The sequence below is a fragment of the Capra hircus genome, chromosome 4 (genome assembly GCF_001704415.2).
Source record: "Capra hircus breed San Clemente chromosome 4, ASM170441v1, whole genome shotgun sequence".
NCBI classification, from domain to species: domain Eukaryota; kingdom Metazoa; phylum Chordata; class Mammalia; order Artiodactyla; family Bovidae; genus Capra; species Capra hircus.
This window is the reverse complement of record NC_030811.1, coordinates 43,646,731-43,666,035: the sequence shown is the minus strand read 5'-3', so window position 1 is coordinate 43,666,035 and position 19,305 is coordinate 43,646,731. Positions and strand designations below refer to the sequence as shown.

Genomic DNA, 19,305 nt, shown 5'->3' with positions numbered 1-19,305 from the left:
GTTTATATATATATATATAATTGGCTGCACTGGGCCTTAGTTGCAGCATGTAGGATCTTAGTTCCCTGACTAGGTATCAAACCCAGGCCACTGCACTGGGAGCACAGAGTCTTAACCACAGGACTACAGAGAAGTCCCTGGCAGCCTGCTTTAGAACCTCCAGTGAAATGTGTACACTCCACACCTGATGAGTGCCTGGTAATTCATTTCAGTTCTGACAAACCCACCCAGGGGGGAATTCACTGGCATTCCAGTGGTTAGGACCCCTCAATTTCACTACCAAGGTCCCAGGTCTGGAAACTAAAATCTCAGAGGCTGTGCAGGTCAGCCAAAAATAAAAAGGGAAAACCAGCCAAGGTTCAAGTCAGGCCCCACAATTAAGGGCTCAGTCCCACAAGGCTGTAAATTCAGGGATTCCCACACCCCGCACAGAATAAATTGGTAGAACGCCAAGAGTCGCCTCACTAGAGTAAACTCAGGTACAAAATAAACTGCTAGAAAGACCCACAGAACTCTGAAAGCACAATGCTTATGTTTTAGTTCTGTTATAGAGGATATAGACCAGGAAGAGCCAAATGAAGAGACACGTAAGGAGAGGAGGGGAGAGGGTACAGGAGCCCCTGTCCCAGCACATTAACCATCGCCAACCCAGACGACCCCTGAGCTTCTGCGTCCAGAGGTTCCCTCAAGGCGTCTGCTTATTAAAAATAATGTTTATTATTTTAATGTGTTTATTCTCATAATGTTTATTAAAAACATTATGAGAAAATCACCAGCAATCAGTGATTAACTCAATCCCCAGTCTTCGAATCACGCAGTTGTTTCCTCCAGCCACCAGCCCCATTCCCAAGCTACCTTGGCACCCCCATGCCAAGAGTCACCTCATTAGTGTAAACTCAGGTACAGAAAGGGCTTCCCTGGTGACTCAGTGGTAAAGAATCTGTCTGCCAATGAAGGAGACACAGGAGACTTGGGTTCAGTCCCTGGGTTGGGAAGGTCCCCTGGAATAGGAAATGGCAACCCACTCCAGCGTTCTTGCTTGGAAAATCCCACAGACAGAGGAGTCTGGCAGGCTACAGTCCATGGGGTCGCAAAGGTCGGGCGTGATCAAGCATGCATGCACACAGATACAGAAAGGGGGCTCTTTACAAATAGCAAAAGACTTCTATCTCTTTCACTCAAGAAATTTGAATAATTTTTGAAACCGTGTGCCAGGGCCAAAGACCAGATTTAGTTTCTATGTGTGCAGCCTAGTTTTTGGCACCTCCCTGTGAGCCCCTATAACCTTGATACTTTAACACCTGCCCTACAGGCATATACTGGACACCTCGATGATATGCCAGCTCCCTCCTGCCTCCCCCACCTCCCTCCTTGGGTGTGCAAATTAACCAATCCAGAGACCACCACCTCCTCTATGGAGGTCTTATACTCCAGGTCACTTTCCCAGTGCAAGGCCAGGGACCAGACAACTAGGGGCAGCCCCCACACCCCAGAGCACACTGACATTATTCACACAAACCAGTCCTAAGGCTGCTCATCCTAACTCTCCCGCTCCTCCCAAGGAAACCACAGTAAAGGCTCCTGCCAGTTTCTCTCCTCTCCTGGACTCCACCCCCCATCTCCTGGCAGACCCTCACTTCCCCCTGTGGTCCTTCATGGAATGATGTGTCTCCTTCTCTTGGGAACTGTAATAAACTGTCTTCACTGGGAGTCATCTCAGATTTTCTATTAACATACTTTATTTTAATACAGTCACTTTGGGAGCTAGACATCCTTCCCAGAGAGAACCAGAGGCTATGAGGGGATTCTCTCCCCATCTACCACCTCTCAAGGTTTGCTCACAGCAGCCCACCCCAGAGCTCCCTACTAGGCTGACCCCCTGGCCCTCCCACAGTTTCACCACCCCTACATTGCCTGGAGAGGCTGTCCCCTGCTACACAGGTCCTCAGTGCCAACAGCCCCCAGAGCAGGAGCCCAGCTGGAAGCGAGGAGAGAGTGTAAGAAGGGCCCCATTAGTGCAGCTCAGCACCCAGGCCACGGGCTGCCACCCCCAGGCCCCATGCTGCATACTGTACTGCGCACCTCTCCACCCTGCACCAGGAGGGCTCTGCAGGACTTGCTGGTGGACAAGATGGGAAGGCTGCGGGAGGTGGGGGAATGGGCAAGGGCTGGGGGGGGGTGTGGAAAGCTAGAATGAGCATGGTAGAAAGAAGGGCAAAAGGGAAGGTTAGATAAGTCATTCCATGGGGTGTGGGGCCATAGCAGCTGGCAGTGTTCAGGATTCACGAGGGCAGAAGGCTCACCAGCCTACTGTCCTCCTCAACCAGGCTCCTAAAATGTTGGCAACTCTGGACACGCCTCTGCAAAATCTCACCAGCCCAAGACGGAAGACCTAAAAAGATGACAGCAGATGACCCAACAAAATGGCCTGATGGCAAGCTTATTCTACTATTCTTCCAATCTGCTAGAGTTCCTTCCTTTTAGCCCACTGTTCTTTCTTAATATAACAGCTTTATTGAGGTATAATTCACCTAACATAAAAGTCATTCTTTAATGTGAACTCAGTGACTTGTTATATATTCAGTTAATTCAACTCCAGATCATTTTCACCACCCCAAAAAGAAATCCCATACCCATCACTCCCCTTTTCACATCACCACCACTCCCCAACCACCACCCAGATCACCACTTCCACCATCTCCCCAGCCCCTGGAAATCATTCATCTACTTTTGAGTCTATGGACTTGCCTCTTCAGACATTACATATAAATGAGGACATAATATATAGTCTCACCTGACTGGCTTCTGTTGACTGAAAAAAAAAAATGCACAGCCTAAAAGATGAGAATTGTTTTATATGGTGGACTTTCTGAGGACTTCTGGACTAGGGGAGCAGACTCTTAGATTGCTCTGAGGATGACTCTGAAGAGGTAAAAGAGGAGTCAGGATATGTAGGAGTTTTGTAACAAAAACTATGTAGTCAGACCATCAAAAGGTTACTGTTAATTAAAGAAAACCTGGCATCTCAAGTTAATTAGTTTAGTGATAGATTCTATGTATGGGAGGATGCAAGAGTCTGGGCTCATTGAACTCACTCCTTTGATATGCACCTTAGTTATCTAGGGCCAGTATCCCAGTCTTTCCCATTCTGAGCACCCTCAGCATGCATCATTGAGGGGTGGCTGTTAGCAGCTGAGGGCCCGGCAGCCCAGGACAGCTCATTTGTCTCCAACTTGAGTTCCTTGAGGATGGTGGTGGGGTGGGAGGCACACAGCTGTAGTGCCTTGATGGCTGCAAAACCCTTTGTTCACTGATACAGCATTCACACTTCTTTCACATAACATAATGTTTTAAAGTTTCATCTATATTAATTTTGGCTAATATTCCATTTTATGAATATACCATAGTTCGTTCACTCATCCATTGGTTATCATATGGGCTGTTTATACTTTTTGGGTTTTATGGGTAATACTTGTATGAACATTTGCATACAAGTTTTGGTGTTGACATTTTCCATTTCCTACATACTAAGGAGTCACACAGTAATTCTGTTTTGAGAAAATGCCAAACTGTTTTCCAAAGCTGTACCACTTATACACCCACCAACAATGTATGCATATTCCAATTTCTCCATACCTTCACCAGAACTTGTTATTTTCTGGGCTTTTCACTTCAGCCATCCTACATGGATATGAAGTGGTTGTGATTTTCATTTGCATTTCCTAATCTTTTCATTTGTTTATGGATATTCATGTATTTTCTTTGGAGAAATGTCAATTCAAAAATTTTAGCCATATTTAAACCGGGTTATTGCATTTTATTGAGTTTTTTGACTCGACATATTTGAGATTCATGTATATCCTTATGTGAATCAGATTTTCATTCCTTTTTTCTAATTAGTATTGTTTGTTGAGTGAAAAGTACAGGAGTTCCCATATAGCCCTCAAACACATACACACACATACCCTCTTGAGTGATACACGTATTATTATCAATGAATCTACACCGACACATTATTATCATTCAAACCACAGTTTACATTAGGGGTCACTTTTATTGTCGAACTCTATGGGTTAGGCAAATATGTAACATGTATCCACCAGACAATTTGGAGGGCCCTAAAAATCTGTGCTCCACCTATTTATCCCTCCTTCCCCTCAACTGCTGGCCTTTTTACTGTCTCCATAATTCTGCCTTTCCCAGAATGTCATAGTTGGGATCATACAGCACACAGCCTTTTCAGATTGGCTTCTCTCACTTAGTAACTTGAATGTTAAGTTTCCTCCATTTTTTTTTCATGGTTTAATAGTTCATTTCTTTTTAACACTGAAAAATATTTCACTGTGTGAATTTATCACAGTTTATTTAGGATATCTCTTTGGTGGTTCAGACAGTAAAGCATCTGCCTGCAATGCAGGAGACCCGGGTTCAATCCTTGGGTTGGGAAGATCCTCTGGAGAAGGAAATGGCAGCCCACTCCATACTCTTGCCTGAAAAATTCCATGGATGGAGGAGCCTGGTAGGCTACAGTCCACGGGGTCACAAAGAGTCGGACACGACTGAGCAACTTCACTGCACTTAAAAAAAAATAGTTATTTGCACCAGGTCCTGGTTGCAGCATGTGCAATATAGTTCCCTGACCAGGGATCAAACTGGGGCCCCCGCATTGGGAGGGCAAAATCTTAGCCACAGGACTACCAAAGAGGTCCTTGAAGGACATCTTGATTGCTTCCAAGTTTGGACAATTATGAATAAATTTGCTATAAACATCTAGCAAGCTTCTAGGTGCAGGTTTCTGTGTGGATATAAGTATTCAACTCCTTTGTGTAAATAAAAAGGAGCACAGTTGCTGTATTGTATTAGTCCATTAGGGCCACTGTAACAAAAATACCATACATTTTGTGGCCCCAAAACAACAATAATTTATTTATCATAGTTCTAGAGGCTGTAAGTTCAAGATTAGGCATCAGCACAGTTGGGTGAGTGCTCTCGTCTGTATTGTAGACTTACTGTGATTCTCCTGGGCTTCCCCAGTGGCCCAGCAGTAAAGAATCCACTGGCAATGTGGTAGAAGTGGGTTTAGTCCCTAGGCCAGGAAGATCCCCTCAGGAGGAAATGACAACCCACTCCAATATTCTTGCCTCTAAAATCTCAAGGACAGAGGAGCTTGGAGGGCTACAGTCCATATGGTTGCAAAGAGTCAGACATAACTGAGTACCTGTGCACATACATATACATACATACACACACACATAGTCCATAGGGTTGCAAATAGTCAGACATACCTGAGCACCTGTGCACACACACACACACTGTTCTCCACGGTGGAAGGAGCAAGGGAGCTCTCTGAGGTCTCTTTCGTAAGAGAACTCAATCCCAATACAAAGCCACCACTCTCATTACCTAATTACCTCCCAAAGGCCCAACCTCCTAATACCATCACCATGGGCAACAGGTTTCAACACATGAATTTGGAGAGGGGGGCATAAACACTCAGTTCACAGAACAGGGTAAGAGTATGTTTTGTTTTGTTTTTAAAGAAACTACTAAACTGTCTTTGAAAGTAGCTGTACTTTTTTGCACTCCCACCAGCAAAGGATGACAGTTCCTTCTTACCATATTTAAATATAAGTAGATATCTGAGGATAAAAACCAAATATGAATACCAACAAAAGGAAAAAAGAACAGCAACTACAGAGAGAAGAAAAGCTTAGAGGAAAAAATCCTTATCACAAAAATCCTGAGATAAAATATTGTAATCATGAAAGAACAAAAAAAGATACATACCATAAAAAAGGAACATTCAACGGAGGTTTTGGAAAGTAAAAGTATGATAGCAGAAATCAAATTTTCAGAAGAGCTGGAAGCCAAAGTTGAGGAAATCTCCAAGAATGTAGCGCATAAACACATAAACAGATAAAGAATAGAAGAGGTAAAACAAGAAAGCTAGAGAAAACCAAGTATCAGCCCAGAAAAGCCAATATTCAAATCCAGGTGTTTCAAAGAGAAGAGAGAAAGCAGAGGAAAGGAAATATTCAACAAAATATATAACAAGCTTCACTACTGAGAAAATGAGTTTTTAGATTGAAGGCTCTTCTTGTGCTCAGTCAATAAGACATAGACTCACACCGAGTAACATCACTGTGAAATATCAGAACCCTAGGCATAGTGAGAAGATACAAACATTTAGAAATTTGGAAGAAAAAAAAAAAACGGATGGAAGGAAAGGACAAGAAGAAGGAAAGGAGGGCAGGTGAACAAAACATCTCACATACAATTTCTAGACTTCTCACAAACACCAGAAGCATGAAAGCTAGAGGCTCACAGACTAAGCCCACAAAATCAGAAAATGATTTCTAAAATACAGTACCCAGTCGAACTACCAATCAGGCAGGATACAAAAAATACATTTTAGACCTGCAAGTCCTTTCGAAACGTAATCTCCTTGGAATCATTTCTCGTAGAAGTACTGAAGGATGTGCTCCACCCAAACAAGGGCATAAACCAAGAAATAAGGTAAAGGACAGGAAATAAGAGAGCAAGCATCATGGGAAGCAAAAGGAACCAAGCACATGGTAAAGGGAGATAGATCCCAGGACGACACCCGCGCTGAGAGCATAGTGGTGATAATCCACACTGGAGGTCATAAGCCTCAAAAAAGAGACTCCTTCGGTAAGATTAACGTGGTGACCTATCTTAAGTGTCAGAACTTGAGAGATTTCGACTCTGATGCTGTGAAGGATTTGGAGAATTTGTGATAAATACATGGAATCTTAATCAACCCCCCAAAAAGCAGTTAATTCCATGGAAATAGAAATTTGTGCAAGAAAAAAAAAATCAAGTCCACATACAGACCTCAAATATATCTTGCTTGGCTTACCCCGCAGTTACTTTTGTAATTAAAGGTAAACACTTAAAAACCAAGAGATTGCACATACAATTCCATAATCCTACATTTTTTTGGAAAAACTGCAAGATCTCGGCAAATGGTGCCCTACATTTCCGCAGACCCAGGCTGAGAGGCCTCCCCAGCGAGTCACAGCCCAGCCCACTCCTGGACAGTCTACAAGCCGGGGCTTCTTTATAGAGACAGAGAGGCCGGCGGGGAAGGCGCGGCGATAGGCCGCGGGAGCCGACAGACGACAAAGGGTCGCCTTCTATACGCTTTATGAAAGCTAGGTACTAACCAAAGCCTGGCGCTCAAGCCCCCCAGCCTCCGTTTCTGGACACTTCTGTTTTTTCTCCCTTCCATTTTTTTCCTAAATCGCTCAACACATCTCAATTCACTTCCCACCACCTAGTTCCCGATCTCAGCAAAGATGGCAGCCGGCCGGAAAAAGGAACCGGAAATGACTTCCGGCCGTGCGGCAGGCGGCGAGCCTCGCTTCCTGCGGCGCTCCGAGTGACGTAAACGAGCGCGCCGCGCAGCGTGGACCGAGGGCAGTACGGGGGCGCATGGAGGTCAGCGGCGGAACTCGCGGTAGCAGCGGCGGCGGTGGCGCCGTACGTATCGGGACCAGGGGAGAAAGGGGGTCCTGAATACTTGGGGTCATGGCTGGGAGAGGAGACCTGGAGGGCGCACTGGGACGCAGTGGATCGGGGTGGGTGGCAGGGGCTGGGGCCGGTTTAAAGCTGTGCCCGCTCGTGCGCACGCGCCCCTTTTCAGAGGTCCCGCGTGATCCCAGAATCCTGCGATCCCCGCACTGACCCTCGGCGCGGTCGCTGCGTGCTCTTTGTAAAGGTGATTCTCTTTTCTGCGTCTGAGGGCCGAACTTCCGGGTTGGTGTTAAGAATCCTTAAGTCCATTTGAGTTGAACTCGTTTCCTCACTAGCTCGTAGGACTGTCTTTAGTAGGGATCGTTTCCAGTGCTTCCCCGCCGCTGGGGCTTTGGATGTAGGTGGATGTTGCCCTTGGGCCAATATTTCTCCTCCCTGAGCCTCTTGTTTTGTGTACAGTGAGTCTAAACATTTTACAGCTGCAACAATCAGCTCATGTTAAAATGTTCTGGACCAAGTTCTGGGAAATCTAAGGTCAGACACGCTCTCTGCTTTGGCAGAAGGGAGCCCGGGTTAACTTTTTATCGTGTGCCGGTGGTCTGCCTTACGTAGGTCGTTTAATCACGCTAGTGCGCGAGGTAGAGTTGTTAAAAAGCAGCAGCATCGGGTATGTAACATTTTGGGAGGAGGTAACGTTTTATTTGAGTGAGGAAAGATGGAGGGTAATTTCCTGAGCCCTGTGATGGCAGGTAAAAAAAAAAAATGAGGCAGCAATCCTTCCCTGCCCTGCCCTGCCCTGCCCAGGTGTAATGAAAGTGCAATGCCTGTTGAGAATGAGGGAGTGTGCTCCAGGGAGGAAGGAAAGGTAAAACTGGGGAAATAATTCTGCGCCATGTTGTGAACTGCTTTTTATGATTGGTTCAGGGATTTTGCTCTCAGAAGGGGTGTATGTGTGTTTAGTAGGTTAGTGATGTAATAGTGCAAGTTGGTTTGGGTCACTCACGTATCTATAAAGTTATTAAAAATACATCCACAGAAGCTGTGGGATGTATATATGGATTATATATCCAGGGTTTTCTAGGAGTAGTCTAATTTAAAATATTCTGTCTCATTTTCTCTGTAAGCCAATAATTTTTTAATCCTGGGTACTTTTAAAACTTAAAAGGGAGCGGGGGAGTGGGTGGAATGCTATTCAAACCCTGCTTGCAGAAACTCCTACTCAGGAGGTCTTGGACCAGGCCTGGGGTTCTGAAGTGTTGAACCATCCCTAGGTAATTCCACAGCCAGGACTAGAAGCCCTCCAGTCCAGACGGTAATGCTCCTGAGTTTCAGTACTGGGTTACATTCTGTACTGAAACAAAAGCCCTCTGAGATTTTTGCTTCAGAACATGAGGAGTTTGGGCTGGCCTATGGAGAATGTGGCTGTGGCTCCTTTGCGTTTGTCGGGTTCTTTTGTTATGTTTGTGAACTGGGAACTGCCCCTTCACCATCCCTTTCTCTCTCCTTTTTCTCTTCAGGGCTTTGGAGTCACCTGCTAGGAGGCTCCCCTCCCTGCCGCCCAGGCCACCATGGCCGCTCGGCTGGTGAGGCGATGCACGTGCCTCCTACGGGAGGCCACCCGCCTGTCCCCTGCTGTGTCCCCCGTCAGCCAACTGAGACTCCCCCAGGGAACCCAGAAGCCTCTGACTTCCTCAGCTACCTCGCCCAGCTCCCGCCTCCCAGGTCCCTTGTCAGAGCTTGTGGAGAAGGAACAGGTGTTTACTCCCTATCCTGGGCACCAGGAGGTGGAGCATCTCATCGAGAAAGCCACCCAGCCTGAGGAGCTCCTGGAGCTCCTGGGCAGTGGTCACTGTCTGCAGCAGAACCATGCCGCCCTCGCGCTTATCCAGCTCTCTCGCCTGCTCTCTGAGAAGCCAAAAGACAAAGCCACGCTCATACAGGATGCTCGCTTCTGGCAACTTCTCCATCTTGTCAACAGCCAGGTGGGTTCTGGAGCCTTTTCTGCAGGTTCAGCAAGCAGAATATAGCAGAGGCCACGGAGTCCAAAGCATCCAGTCACTTTCCCAGTGTAGACAGAAACTCTGCTGTGTGCTTAGTCCATCCACATCCTGTGGTGTTTTTTCATTTTATAGATTCCAGAATACTTTCATGTGCTTTCACTTCTGTTAATCCTCATGACAGCTCTGTTAAGTGAATATTGCTGTCTTTATCTTACAGGCAGCCCAGACAGGAAATACAAACCAAAGGACTGAGCCTGGTTTTTCTCAGTGCATCGGGGGCCTCCCCGTCACCGTGCAGTCTTGACTGATATGGCCCCTCCTCTGTGTTTGGCTGATGGGACACACTCTTGAAACTGGAAGAGATGAAGGGTGACTAGGAGAGGATCTCAGAAACTTGAACTGACTGTGGGTGTTATCCCAGCCAGTCAGATCCTTAGAGGAGGAACATGGAGAGAAGGGACTTGTGTGTGGCAGGGGTGGGTGTAGGAAGAACTCAACCCAGTTCCTATTCAGTGTGAAGAAGGACTCCACGCAGACTTCAGGCACCCTGGGGTCTGCTGGAACCGAAGGGCCTGTGACACAGAAAAGAGGTACAGACTCTCACCCTGGCTGCTCTGGAAAGGCAAGGCCATGACCGCTTGTCAGGGATGACGAGGAGACTCACAGCTCAAGGGAGGGGTCGAGTTAAATGAGTTTTTTCAGCTGTAGGTTATGAGAGTTTAGTAGATGTGGAAATAGAGTAATATTGGAAACAGTTCACAGATAGTAAGAGAAGTATTGTTTCATGGAAGTTTTTGTCTTCAGTTAAGAAACAGATCTGTACTGTGAGCCCGTATGTTGGGGTCACGGTACAGATTTTTTTCTTACTGAGAATATAGCTCATATAAATTATCTTAATTAGATCCCTTCTTGTTCTGAGACTGTCATTCTAGTCGTTATTTATTAAACCTTTTACGCAAAAGCTTTAGAGACAGACTAAACATTGTAGCAAAATTACAAGCCAATAATGAACCAGGATTTAGAAATATAAACTGATCATGCTTTCTTTTAAAGAATCCTACTGTCTGGGATTTCTGCAGAAACAGCAGAAGTCACTGAAGGCTCATGTGATGCTGAGATCAAATTCCTACTTTTCTTTTTTCCTCCATACCTTGGCTTGTGGGGTTGTTGATCCCCCACCAGGGATTGAACCCAGGACCCTGGCAGTAAAAGGCTGGAGTCCTAACCACTGCCCTGCCGGGGAATCCCCATACTTTTCTCCTTCTGCCCAGCCCTTCACACAACTGCTTTTCTGTTTGCCCCTCACCTCGTGTGTATGATTTCAGTTCCTTCTCTTGGCAGTGCAGCCTCATTTCACAGAAGAGTCTGGAGACTTGAAGAGTGGCAGAGTTAACAGCCTTAGCATAGCAGACAACAGAGCCATTCTCATTTACCGCATGCTGCCTTCCCTGAGGCTGGGGTCTGGGCCAGAGGGCTCCTCGTGTTTCTCTGAGGTCTGGAAGCACACCCTGCAGGGAATGGCTGGGTCACCTGCCGGGGTCCAGGCCCGGTGGATCCAGGGAATTCGAAGCGGGGACGGCGTCAGCGAGGAAAAAACTTATTTATTTATTAACATAAGATTAGATTAGGAAGAAATAGTGTAGTAGGAAAATTAAGTGGAGAAAGAAGGCTGAATAACTTGGCTTATGGGGAAGGCCAATAAAGTTCCAGACAAGGAGCTTGCACCATCTACATTGGGCCACAGGTGCCCACTTGAATATCGGGGGGTGCCCCGCCTTGGGCTCCCCTTCGCGTGGATCTTAAAAGCCGGGACAAGTAAGTAGACATGGTGAGCCGCCCCACTCCAGATGGGAATTCAGCCTGAAATTAGAGTAAAGAGGAGACACGGGGAAAACCAGTCCAGCAACTGGCCCCGTCCTCTATTGTTCAGAAGGCCTTTTATACTTTTGATAAAACATGGAGATCAATGGATAACACAAAGTAATGCAGCATTAGCAGTCCAGACTCTTATCAAAACCAAGCTTTTCTCTCTGCATACCTAATTGTATACACAAGTCTTAGGTGATTTACATCATCTTCTGGCCAAAAAGGGGCCAATTAACATTTTACAGCCTTTTTTCTGATAAGGGTTTGTTAACTAGAAGACTTATTTGTGTTGATCTTCCCAAAGTCTGGTGCCACTCTCAGAAAGCACTAAAAAAAGTTACATTCTTACATAGCAAGGACACAAGAGGAGTGCAGTGATATATAAGAAAAGAAGTAATTAACTCAAAAGTCTAGTGTTGCTAACATCAAAACTACTATATATCTTTTTCCATATCCCGTTTACATTGATTAACATCCTCCCAGGTGCCTAAGAGATAAAGAATATGGAGGCCTGGCAGCAATCACTGAGTCAACAGTGGAAACCCATCACCAATATGATTTTTAGCTCTTAGAAAAGGCTCTGTATCTTAAGATGCTTTAAGCTCTGTGCCTCTTGCGGTTGGGGGGCTGTAAGCAGTTCACAAGCTGTAAGAGGTCCGGGGGAACCTGTTAGGCAAGCTAGAGAGCTATCAGAGGGGTTTAACTGAAACATCCCTTTCAAACGCAGAAGGCTAACACCCTGATTTGACTTTTTCCAGAGAATATTAGAAGAGTCGAAAAGCAGGCAGATTCTTATTTTTTGGGGGCGGGGGGGTGGATGCTCAGGAAATTCCAGGGGGAAAACCTGAGGTCTGATTAGCCTTGCCATCAGAGCTCTGCCGCATGACCTTGTCACAGGTGGAATTCTTCACACTGGCTCCCGGCAGTCACCCTTGTTCAGAAATGAAGCTGGAGGCGGGGTGAGCGCTGTGGGCAGAAAACAGTCCCAGATAGGCTATTAAGGAGCCTCCTGGTGTGCCCAGTAGAAATGCCTACATTAAAATAACCAGTTCTCGGGAGGCAGGCTCCAGCTCAGAGCCTTGGCCTGCTCTATGACAGGATCAATAAGGTCCCAGGTGTGACTTTGCCTGTGTGTCTCTCCTGCTCCACCCCACCCCCCACCTAGATAACTGTAGTCTGGCATGGGACCCTCGTGAAGCTGCTCCGGAGCCTCTACACGCTGGGGCTCCCCGCCACCTCCAAGGACCTGCGGTCAGTGGAGCAGGAGGTCCGCTGGCGCATGCGCAGGCTCAAGTACAAGCATCTGGCCTTCCTGGCCGAGTCCAGTGCCACCTACATGCAGGAGCAGGGCTCCCGGGAGCTGCTGGCTGAGCTGCTTGTGCACCTCGAGCGGCGCTGGGCAGAAATTGAAGACGGACGCACGGTGGTGGCCATGATGATGAAAACTGGGCATCTCTCGGAGTCTCTGATGAACCGCCTGGAGGACAAGGTACTAAGGGACAAGAGCCTTGTGGCTTCTGACCATAGTCTGGGGCATGGCACTGGCAGGACTGGCATTTTAGGTAGCTGCAGGCAGCACTTTGTGCCCAGTGGTTCCTTCAAGGATCCAGGGGGTTGCAGAGCCTGAACAAAATTTTAGTTCGGCTTTGGTTAGTGCTTCCTAGAGACATCATGCCTGCTGCCCCCTGCTCTACCCCTGCCTCAGCCCCGCAGTCTAGTCAAATTCAGCCCTGTTCCCGTGGTAGCAGGGGCTGGCCCGGATGACTGCCACAGCAAACTCCGCAGCTCATGGGCCCTGGGTCCCCTGCCCTGGGACCTGGGGATAAGTTTGGCTACAGACACGGTATACCCAGTCTGGGGACTCCCTGGGGTAGGAGCAGAGGCAGGCCCTGCACAGATGGGACCTATGTTTAGTAAGCTCAGGCCTAGTTGCTGTCTCGCAGGGCCTGCACTGCATGGGACCCCTGGCCCTCGGGATATCAAGCTGACCCCTGCTGGCTGTGGTTGACAGTGCCTGGAGCTGGTGGAGCAGTTTGGCCCTGAGGAGCTGCGGAAGGTGCTGGTGACGTTGGCAGCTCAGAACCGGAGATCGGTACCCTTGCTGCGGGCCATCTCTTACCACCTGGTCCAGAAGCCCTTTCCCCTGACTAAAAGCATCCTCCTGGACCTGGCCTATGCCTATGGTGAGCCCTGTGCACGGGGAGTGAGGCTGGGAGGGGGAGGGTTCTGGCTGCAGCTGTGTCAAATTCGGTGCCTACCTCAACCATGGCAGGCACTGGCCCAAAAGGCTGCTACAGAAACACTGTGACTCATGGGCCCTGATCCTCTGTGCTAGGCCTCAGGGATAAATTTGGTTACAGACACCAAGCTCTTACTCCTTAAGACCAGGATGGGTGGTGGGGTGCACGTGAGGGCGTGGCCTGCCACTTCTCACCAGTTAAATCTCAGGCTCTGTCCCCAAGGCAAACTCGGCTTCCACCAGACCCAGGTGTTCCAGCGCCTGGCAGCTGATTTGCTGCCCCACACGCCAAGCATGACGTCCAGCGAGGTAGCCCGCTGCACCAAGTCCTTCGCCTTCCTTAAGTGGCTCAACCTGCCCCTGTTTGAGGCCTTCGTCCAGGTGAGCTGGGGTGCAGGCGTGAGGCCTGGGTTCTGAGGGCCCTCCTTGCCTGACCCCCTGCTTAGGCATGCTCCCTGGGCATTTCATCAGGGAGGCCCAGCCAGTCTAGAACACTTTCTAGTGGCAGATACGGAGTCCTTACTCCACTTTCTTTGGAGAGAAGCAATATGACTCAGTTGTGAAAGAAAGCGTAGTTGAAACCCTTTCATTCTTTCACCAAACTTTGTAGGTGACAGACTGTATGTGTCTTTGGGTGACTGTGCAGGGAGCAGTACAGGGAACAAGGCCTAGAATCCACTCAAAACTCTCCCTAAACTTCCAAGAGCTGCAAAATGGAGTTGTGAAGAAAGAGGATGTTTGCATTGAGGTCTAGGTGCAGCAGGTTGAAGCAGTGTCTGTAGGCTGAAGAGTGTCTCTGAAGCTGTTGTCAGGGGCCTTTTATGTGTGTATGTTGCCTTGGGGGGGGACAGGGGCTAGCCCTCTGCCCGTTGCCCTGTGTAAATTACCCCTTTGGGCTGGGAGTTCATGGGTTCTGGGGGAGGGCTAGGTCTGCGTTCTGCCAGGCCCCTCTCATCCTGCCTTTCTGTCCTGCCTGATCGGCCCAGCACGTCCTGGACAGAGCCCAGAGCATCACTCTGCCACACTTGTGCAACATGCTCCTGGCTTTCGCCCGTGTGAACTTCCACCCAGAACGGGAGGATCCATTCTTCAGCCTGGTACAGTCTTCACACCCTCTACTGCTATGCTTGGAGCAGCTTGGGACTGAGCAGGAGGGAGGGAAGAGACCGGATTTGTACTGAGGAGACCTAGGTGGGGAGGCAGAAATGAAGAAAGCCTGGTGGGAGTGTGGAAGGAGCCAGCTGGAGCCATACATCCCAGGGGTTGTCTGGGGACAGGCGAGAGCCAGCATGGCAGCCAAGGACCAGAAAGGCATCCAGTGGCTCACTGGCAGTGGGGCTGGGGGACCCCTGTTCTTACTTCCTATGTGTGTGTTAGTCTCTCAGTCATGTCCAGTTCTTTGTGACCCCATAGACTGTAGCCCACAAGGCTCTTCTGTCCATGAAATTCTCCAGGCAAGAATACTAGAATGGGTTGCCATGCCCTTCTCTAGGGAATCTTCCCGACCCAGGGATCAAACCTGGATCTCCCACATTGCGATCAGATTCTTTACTCTTTGAGCCACCAGGGAAACTTCGAGCTATCTTACTTCCTGGTGTTCCCTTAATGCCCTGTTGGGGCTCAGAGACTCAATGCAGTTGCCGGGTTGAGAGCATCCTATGAGTGAACTGGGTATGACCCCGGGCCCCCACAGTGGGTGTTCCCCCAGCCGGCCAGCTGCTTCCCCTTTCATAATCTCTAGCTCTTGGGTCCAGAAACACCTCCCCTGTGCTGGTGGCACGGTTTTGTGCATAGGTTCTTGCTAGTGGGTGGGAGGAGGAGGCAGTAGGGGTAGTCCAGCTGCTGTCCAGATTGGGCCTAAGGGATGAGGAGGGTTTCTGGTACCTGCCACCAAGGGTCCCCCAAACCTGACCAAGAGTGCCTCGGCCAAGGTTACTCTCCTCACCCCCTTGGGCCTCAGCACGTCCACGTCATAGGGCAGCTCCAGCTGCTGCCCACCCAGGGATGCCTGTAGCCACTAAGCAGAACCTGCTTTCCCCACCCTGCACTGTCCTCGCCCAGGTGCATGAGAAGCTGGGGTCAAAGCTGGTGGGCCTGGAGCCAGCCCTGCAGGTGGACGTGGTGTGGGCCCTGTGTGTGCTGCAGCAGGTGCGGGAGGCCGAGCTGCAGGCGGTGCTCCACCCTGAATTTCACGCCCAGTTTCTAGGTGAGCCGCGGGGGGCATCCCTCCCTCTCCTGAGTGATGGCAAGCCCGCTGCGCGTGCCCCCTCCCCCACCTCACCCAGGGACCACTGCAGCTGGGAAGGCTGCCTGTTTGTCAGCCCTGGGCTCTGCTCAGCACTGGGGAGATGGGGCAGGCCAGGGCACACCCAGCATCTGCTCCTTCTCTGTCCACTCCTAGTGGGTGACCGGCAGACCCTCTTTCTGCTGCTCCTGACCCAGAGTCCAGGGTGAGACTTGGGTGTTGGGGAGGGGGCCGCCGACTCTCCCACCTGGCCCCTGTGTCCCTCCATCCCGGTCCTCCTGAGCCTCTTTTCTCACTCCATCATCTCCCCTTAGCTGGCAAGTCCCCAAAGAGTCAAAGCACCTTCCAGAAGCTGTTGCATATCAATGCCACTGCCCAGCTGGAGCACCCCGAGTATACAGGACCACTTCTGCCTACCTCAGCCTTGGTCCCCAGCCCCTCGGCCCTTGAACAGAAGATGACCCCGTTGCAGAAGGAGCTGCAGGAGACGTTGAAGGGGCTGCTGGGGAGTGCCGACAAGGGCAGCTTCATGGTGGCCACGCAGTATGGCTGGGTTCTGGGTGAGGACCCATCGTCCCCTTCCCTCCCCACAATCCCGTCTGTTCATCCATCGTAAGGGCAGGGGCTATGAGCCCTGTTGATCTCTGAGGGATAGCCCCCACCACATTTTCATTCTTTGTCCTCCTCAGATGCTGAGGTACTGCTCGACACCGAGAGCCAGCTTCTGCCCCTGAGGGACTTTGTGGCGCCCCATCTCGCACCCCCGTCTGGCAGCCAGCCACTCCCCCCTGGGGCCAAGAGGTAGGTGGCCATACCACCCTTGGGGTCTGTGTGCATTTGGTTCTGGAATTCCCTCTTCCCTCCGAGGGCCTGAGGGAGCTGTCAGAATTCACACCACACCGTCTGGCCCTCCAGGCTAGCCTTCCTTCGCTGGGAGTTCCCCAACTTCAACAGCCGAAGCAAAGACTTGCTGGGGCGCTTCGTGCTGGCCCGGCGCCACCTGCTGGCCGCTGGCTTCCTGCTGGTCGACGTGAGTATCTGCTAGTCCCAGCTGGCTGATGGGAGCCAGTGTCAGACCCCAGCTCTTGAGGTTGCCCGTGTTGGGGTTCCCCCTTCACACATGAGAAATTAGGAACTTAGAAGGGTGTTAGGTTTCTCCCAACGTCACACAGCTTTTAAGTATCTGATGCTGTTCGCATCTCCACAGCCAGGGTTTCTGAGAGGAAGAGTTAAGACAAACCCAGTGCCCAGGGCCTCGTGCTGGCCTGTGCCTCACGTGGGGCTCTGTGCTGAGGGCCGGCCCCGGGCCTGGTCCCAGGTTCTCACTGTGGAGACCTCTGCACCGGAGAGCAGGCTGTCTTGTAAGGGGCCAGAAAATACACAAGTGACTCATTTTTGACTGTTTTATTTTGCTTTTGATACAGCTTTTAAAATCTTGAAGCCACCCTTGGTCCTGTTTATTCATGGGCCTTTGCAGCCCTGAGCACTAACCAAGTGGGGGTCTCTTTCCCACCCATTCTGCTGTAGCTCTATAGGCATCTTCTTTCAGGATTTGGGGGCTAGGGGTGTGATGTGCAGGGCAGGGGGCATGACGGGGCTCTGCACCTGCCCTGACTCATTTCCACTGCCTTCCCCAGGTCCCATACTATGAGTGGATGGAACTCAAGTCTGAATGGCAGAAGAGCGCCTATCTCAAGGACAAGATGCGCAAAGCAGTGGCAGAGGAGCTGGCCAAATGACCTGTCCCATAGCAAGGACTGTGTGCCCAGGGGACCGGACTTCTCCAGAGGCCTAGCCATGGGCACTGGGTGGGCAAGAGGTGGCACGCTCTAGGACAGACCTCAGTGCAGGACATTGGCCTTGGAAGTGGGGAAGTGGGCCGGTGGCCAGCATCTCTGAGTAGCAGGTCATTCTCTCATGAGTAATAAATTCTTCATCAACTGCCCGGCTATCCTGGCTTCTCTGCCACCCACAGAGGATCCCTCTCATAGACATTCGTGCACGGCTGGCCTGTTGCTCAGAAGCCCACAGTCAGCCCCCGTACGGGCTGAGTCCTGGAGTTCTGAACATCAGCAAGTGAGGACCTTCCCAGGGGAGGTCAGTTGGGTTTTCAGTGCGTGGCATCCTGGGAGGTCCCCTCCCATCCAATGGTCTTAGGTGAGAGGGGCACCCTGACAGCCTGTGCTGCCAGGTGGTATAAGTGCAGCCCCTCAGGAGGCGCTGGCTCTGAGAAGAAGAGATGCATGTACTTGACTGACACTGCAGGGCCAGAGAGACCCCTTACTATCCTCACACCTGGGCCAGAGTGCCATGGTGTGCCGCCGCTGTGGCAGCCATCCGCCTGAGGAGCCCAGAGCCCCCTTCACCACATCAGCAGCAGCGCCACCAAGGCTTCCCCGGAGCCCAGAGCCCCCTTCACATCAGCAGCAGCGCCAGCCGATTTCCCTGGCAGTGTAAGGGTTAGGACTCCTTGCTTCCACTGCTGGGGACCCAGGTTCAATCCCTGGTTGGGGAACTAGGATCCCACAAGCCAAGTACCAAGGCCAAAAAAAATCTTTCTAGCTTCTAGTCCATCACAAGAGACGTTGCTGTGGAGCTGAGCAGAGAAGAGCCACCTGGCTTCTCTGGGCCCCCCTCTCAACTGATGGCCACTCCCTCCAGAGTGGTCCCTCAGAAAGTGAATCACACAAGCTTTGGGTTAGAGGAAGAGCCATAGAACAGCTCACAGGATGTGGGTGCTTGGCACTCGGCACAGGCTGGCTGAGGTTCTTGGCCCAGAGAACAGAACAGCCGAGATGGCTTTTTGAAGCCAGTGACTCAGAGCCCAGACAAGGTGAGGGAATGGGGAAGAGTGTACCAAAGTGAAGGGCCAGCATGGACAAGCATCAGGGGTGCCAAGCCAGGTTTGGGGGCACCCACAAAGCTCGTGTTCACCATTCAGGATCTGTGGCTTGTAGTTGAGATACTTTGACAGATTCCCTGCGTCTGAAAGAAACTACAGTGTCCCCTGTGCCCTCTGCTGGTTTGCTCAAAGGTGACAGGCACACGTCTCACCAGGATACTGACTGCCAAGAACAAGAGTCCATGCGCAGGACGCTTGGATCACCACCAGGATCCGTCATGTTGCGCTTTATGTTCATGCCTACCCCCTTGGCTTTGAGCCGACTGGCAGCCACCAACACGTCCTGCATTTTTATTCTGTTACTTAGGGAATGTTCCGTACAGGAATGATGCAGTCTATGAAGTTTGGAAATAGGGTTTTTTCACAGGCACAGTTCTCTGCAGTTTAATCCAGTAGTTCCTTGTTATTGCTGTTAGACTGTGGTTCAGTCCCATGTGTGGGTGTTTGTGTAAACCCAGGTTTTCATTTCTCTGGGATAAGTGCCTGAGTACAGCTGCTGGGTCATATGGGATTTATATGCTGTTTAAGAAACTGCCACCGCGTTTTCCAAAGGTGC

General features: G+C 50.1%; 1 protein-coding gene across 2 annotated transcripts; it reads left to right on the top strand.

The window, feature by feature from the left end:
- On the top strand, positions 7,404-17,792 carry TBRG4 (transforming growth factor beta regulator 4). Of its 2 annotated transcripts, none has more exons than XM_005679316.3 (11): positions 7,404-7,503; positions 9,015-9,479; positions 12,529-12,852; positions 13,375-13,546; positions 13,826-13,983; positions 14,589-14,699; positions 15,664-15,808; positions 16,162-16,407; positions 16,537-16,648; positions 16,763-16,877; positions 17,485-17,792. In XM_005679316.3, the coding sequence occupies exons 2-11, from the start codon at positions 9,066-9,068 to the stop codon at positions 17,584-17,586; spliced, it is 1,899 nt and encodes a 632-aa protein (XP_005679373.1). In that variant the 5' UTR covers positions 7,404-7,503; positions 9,015-9,065; the 3' UTR covers positions 17,587-17,792. The 2 variants fall into 2 exon arrangements, with proteins under 2 accessions (XP_005679373.1, XP_013818839.1); XM_013963385.2 differs by lacking the exon at positions 7,404-7,503 and adding an exon at positions 7,725-7,741.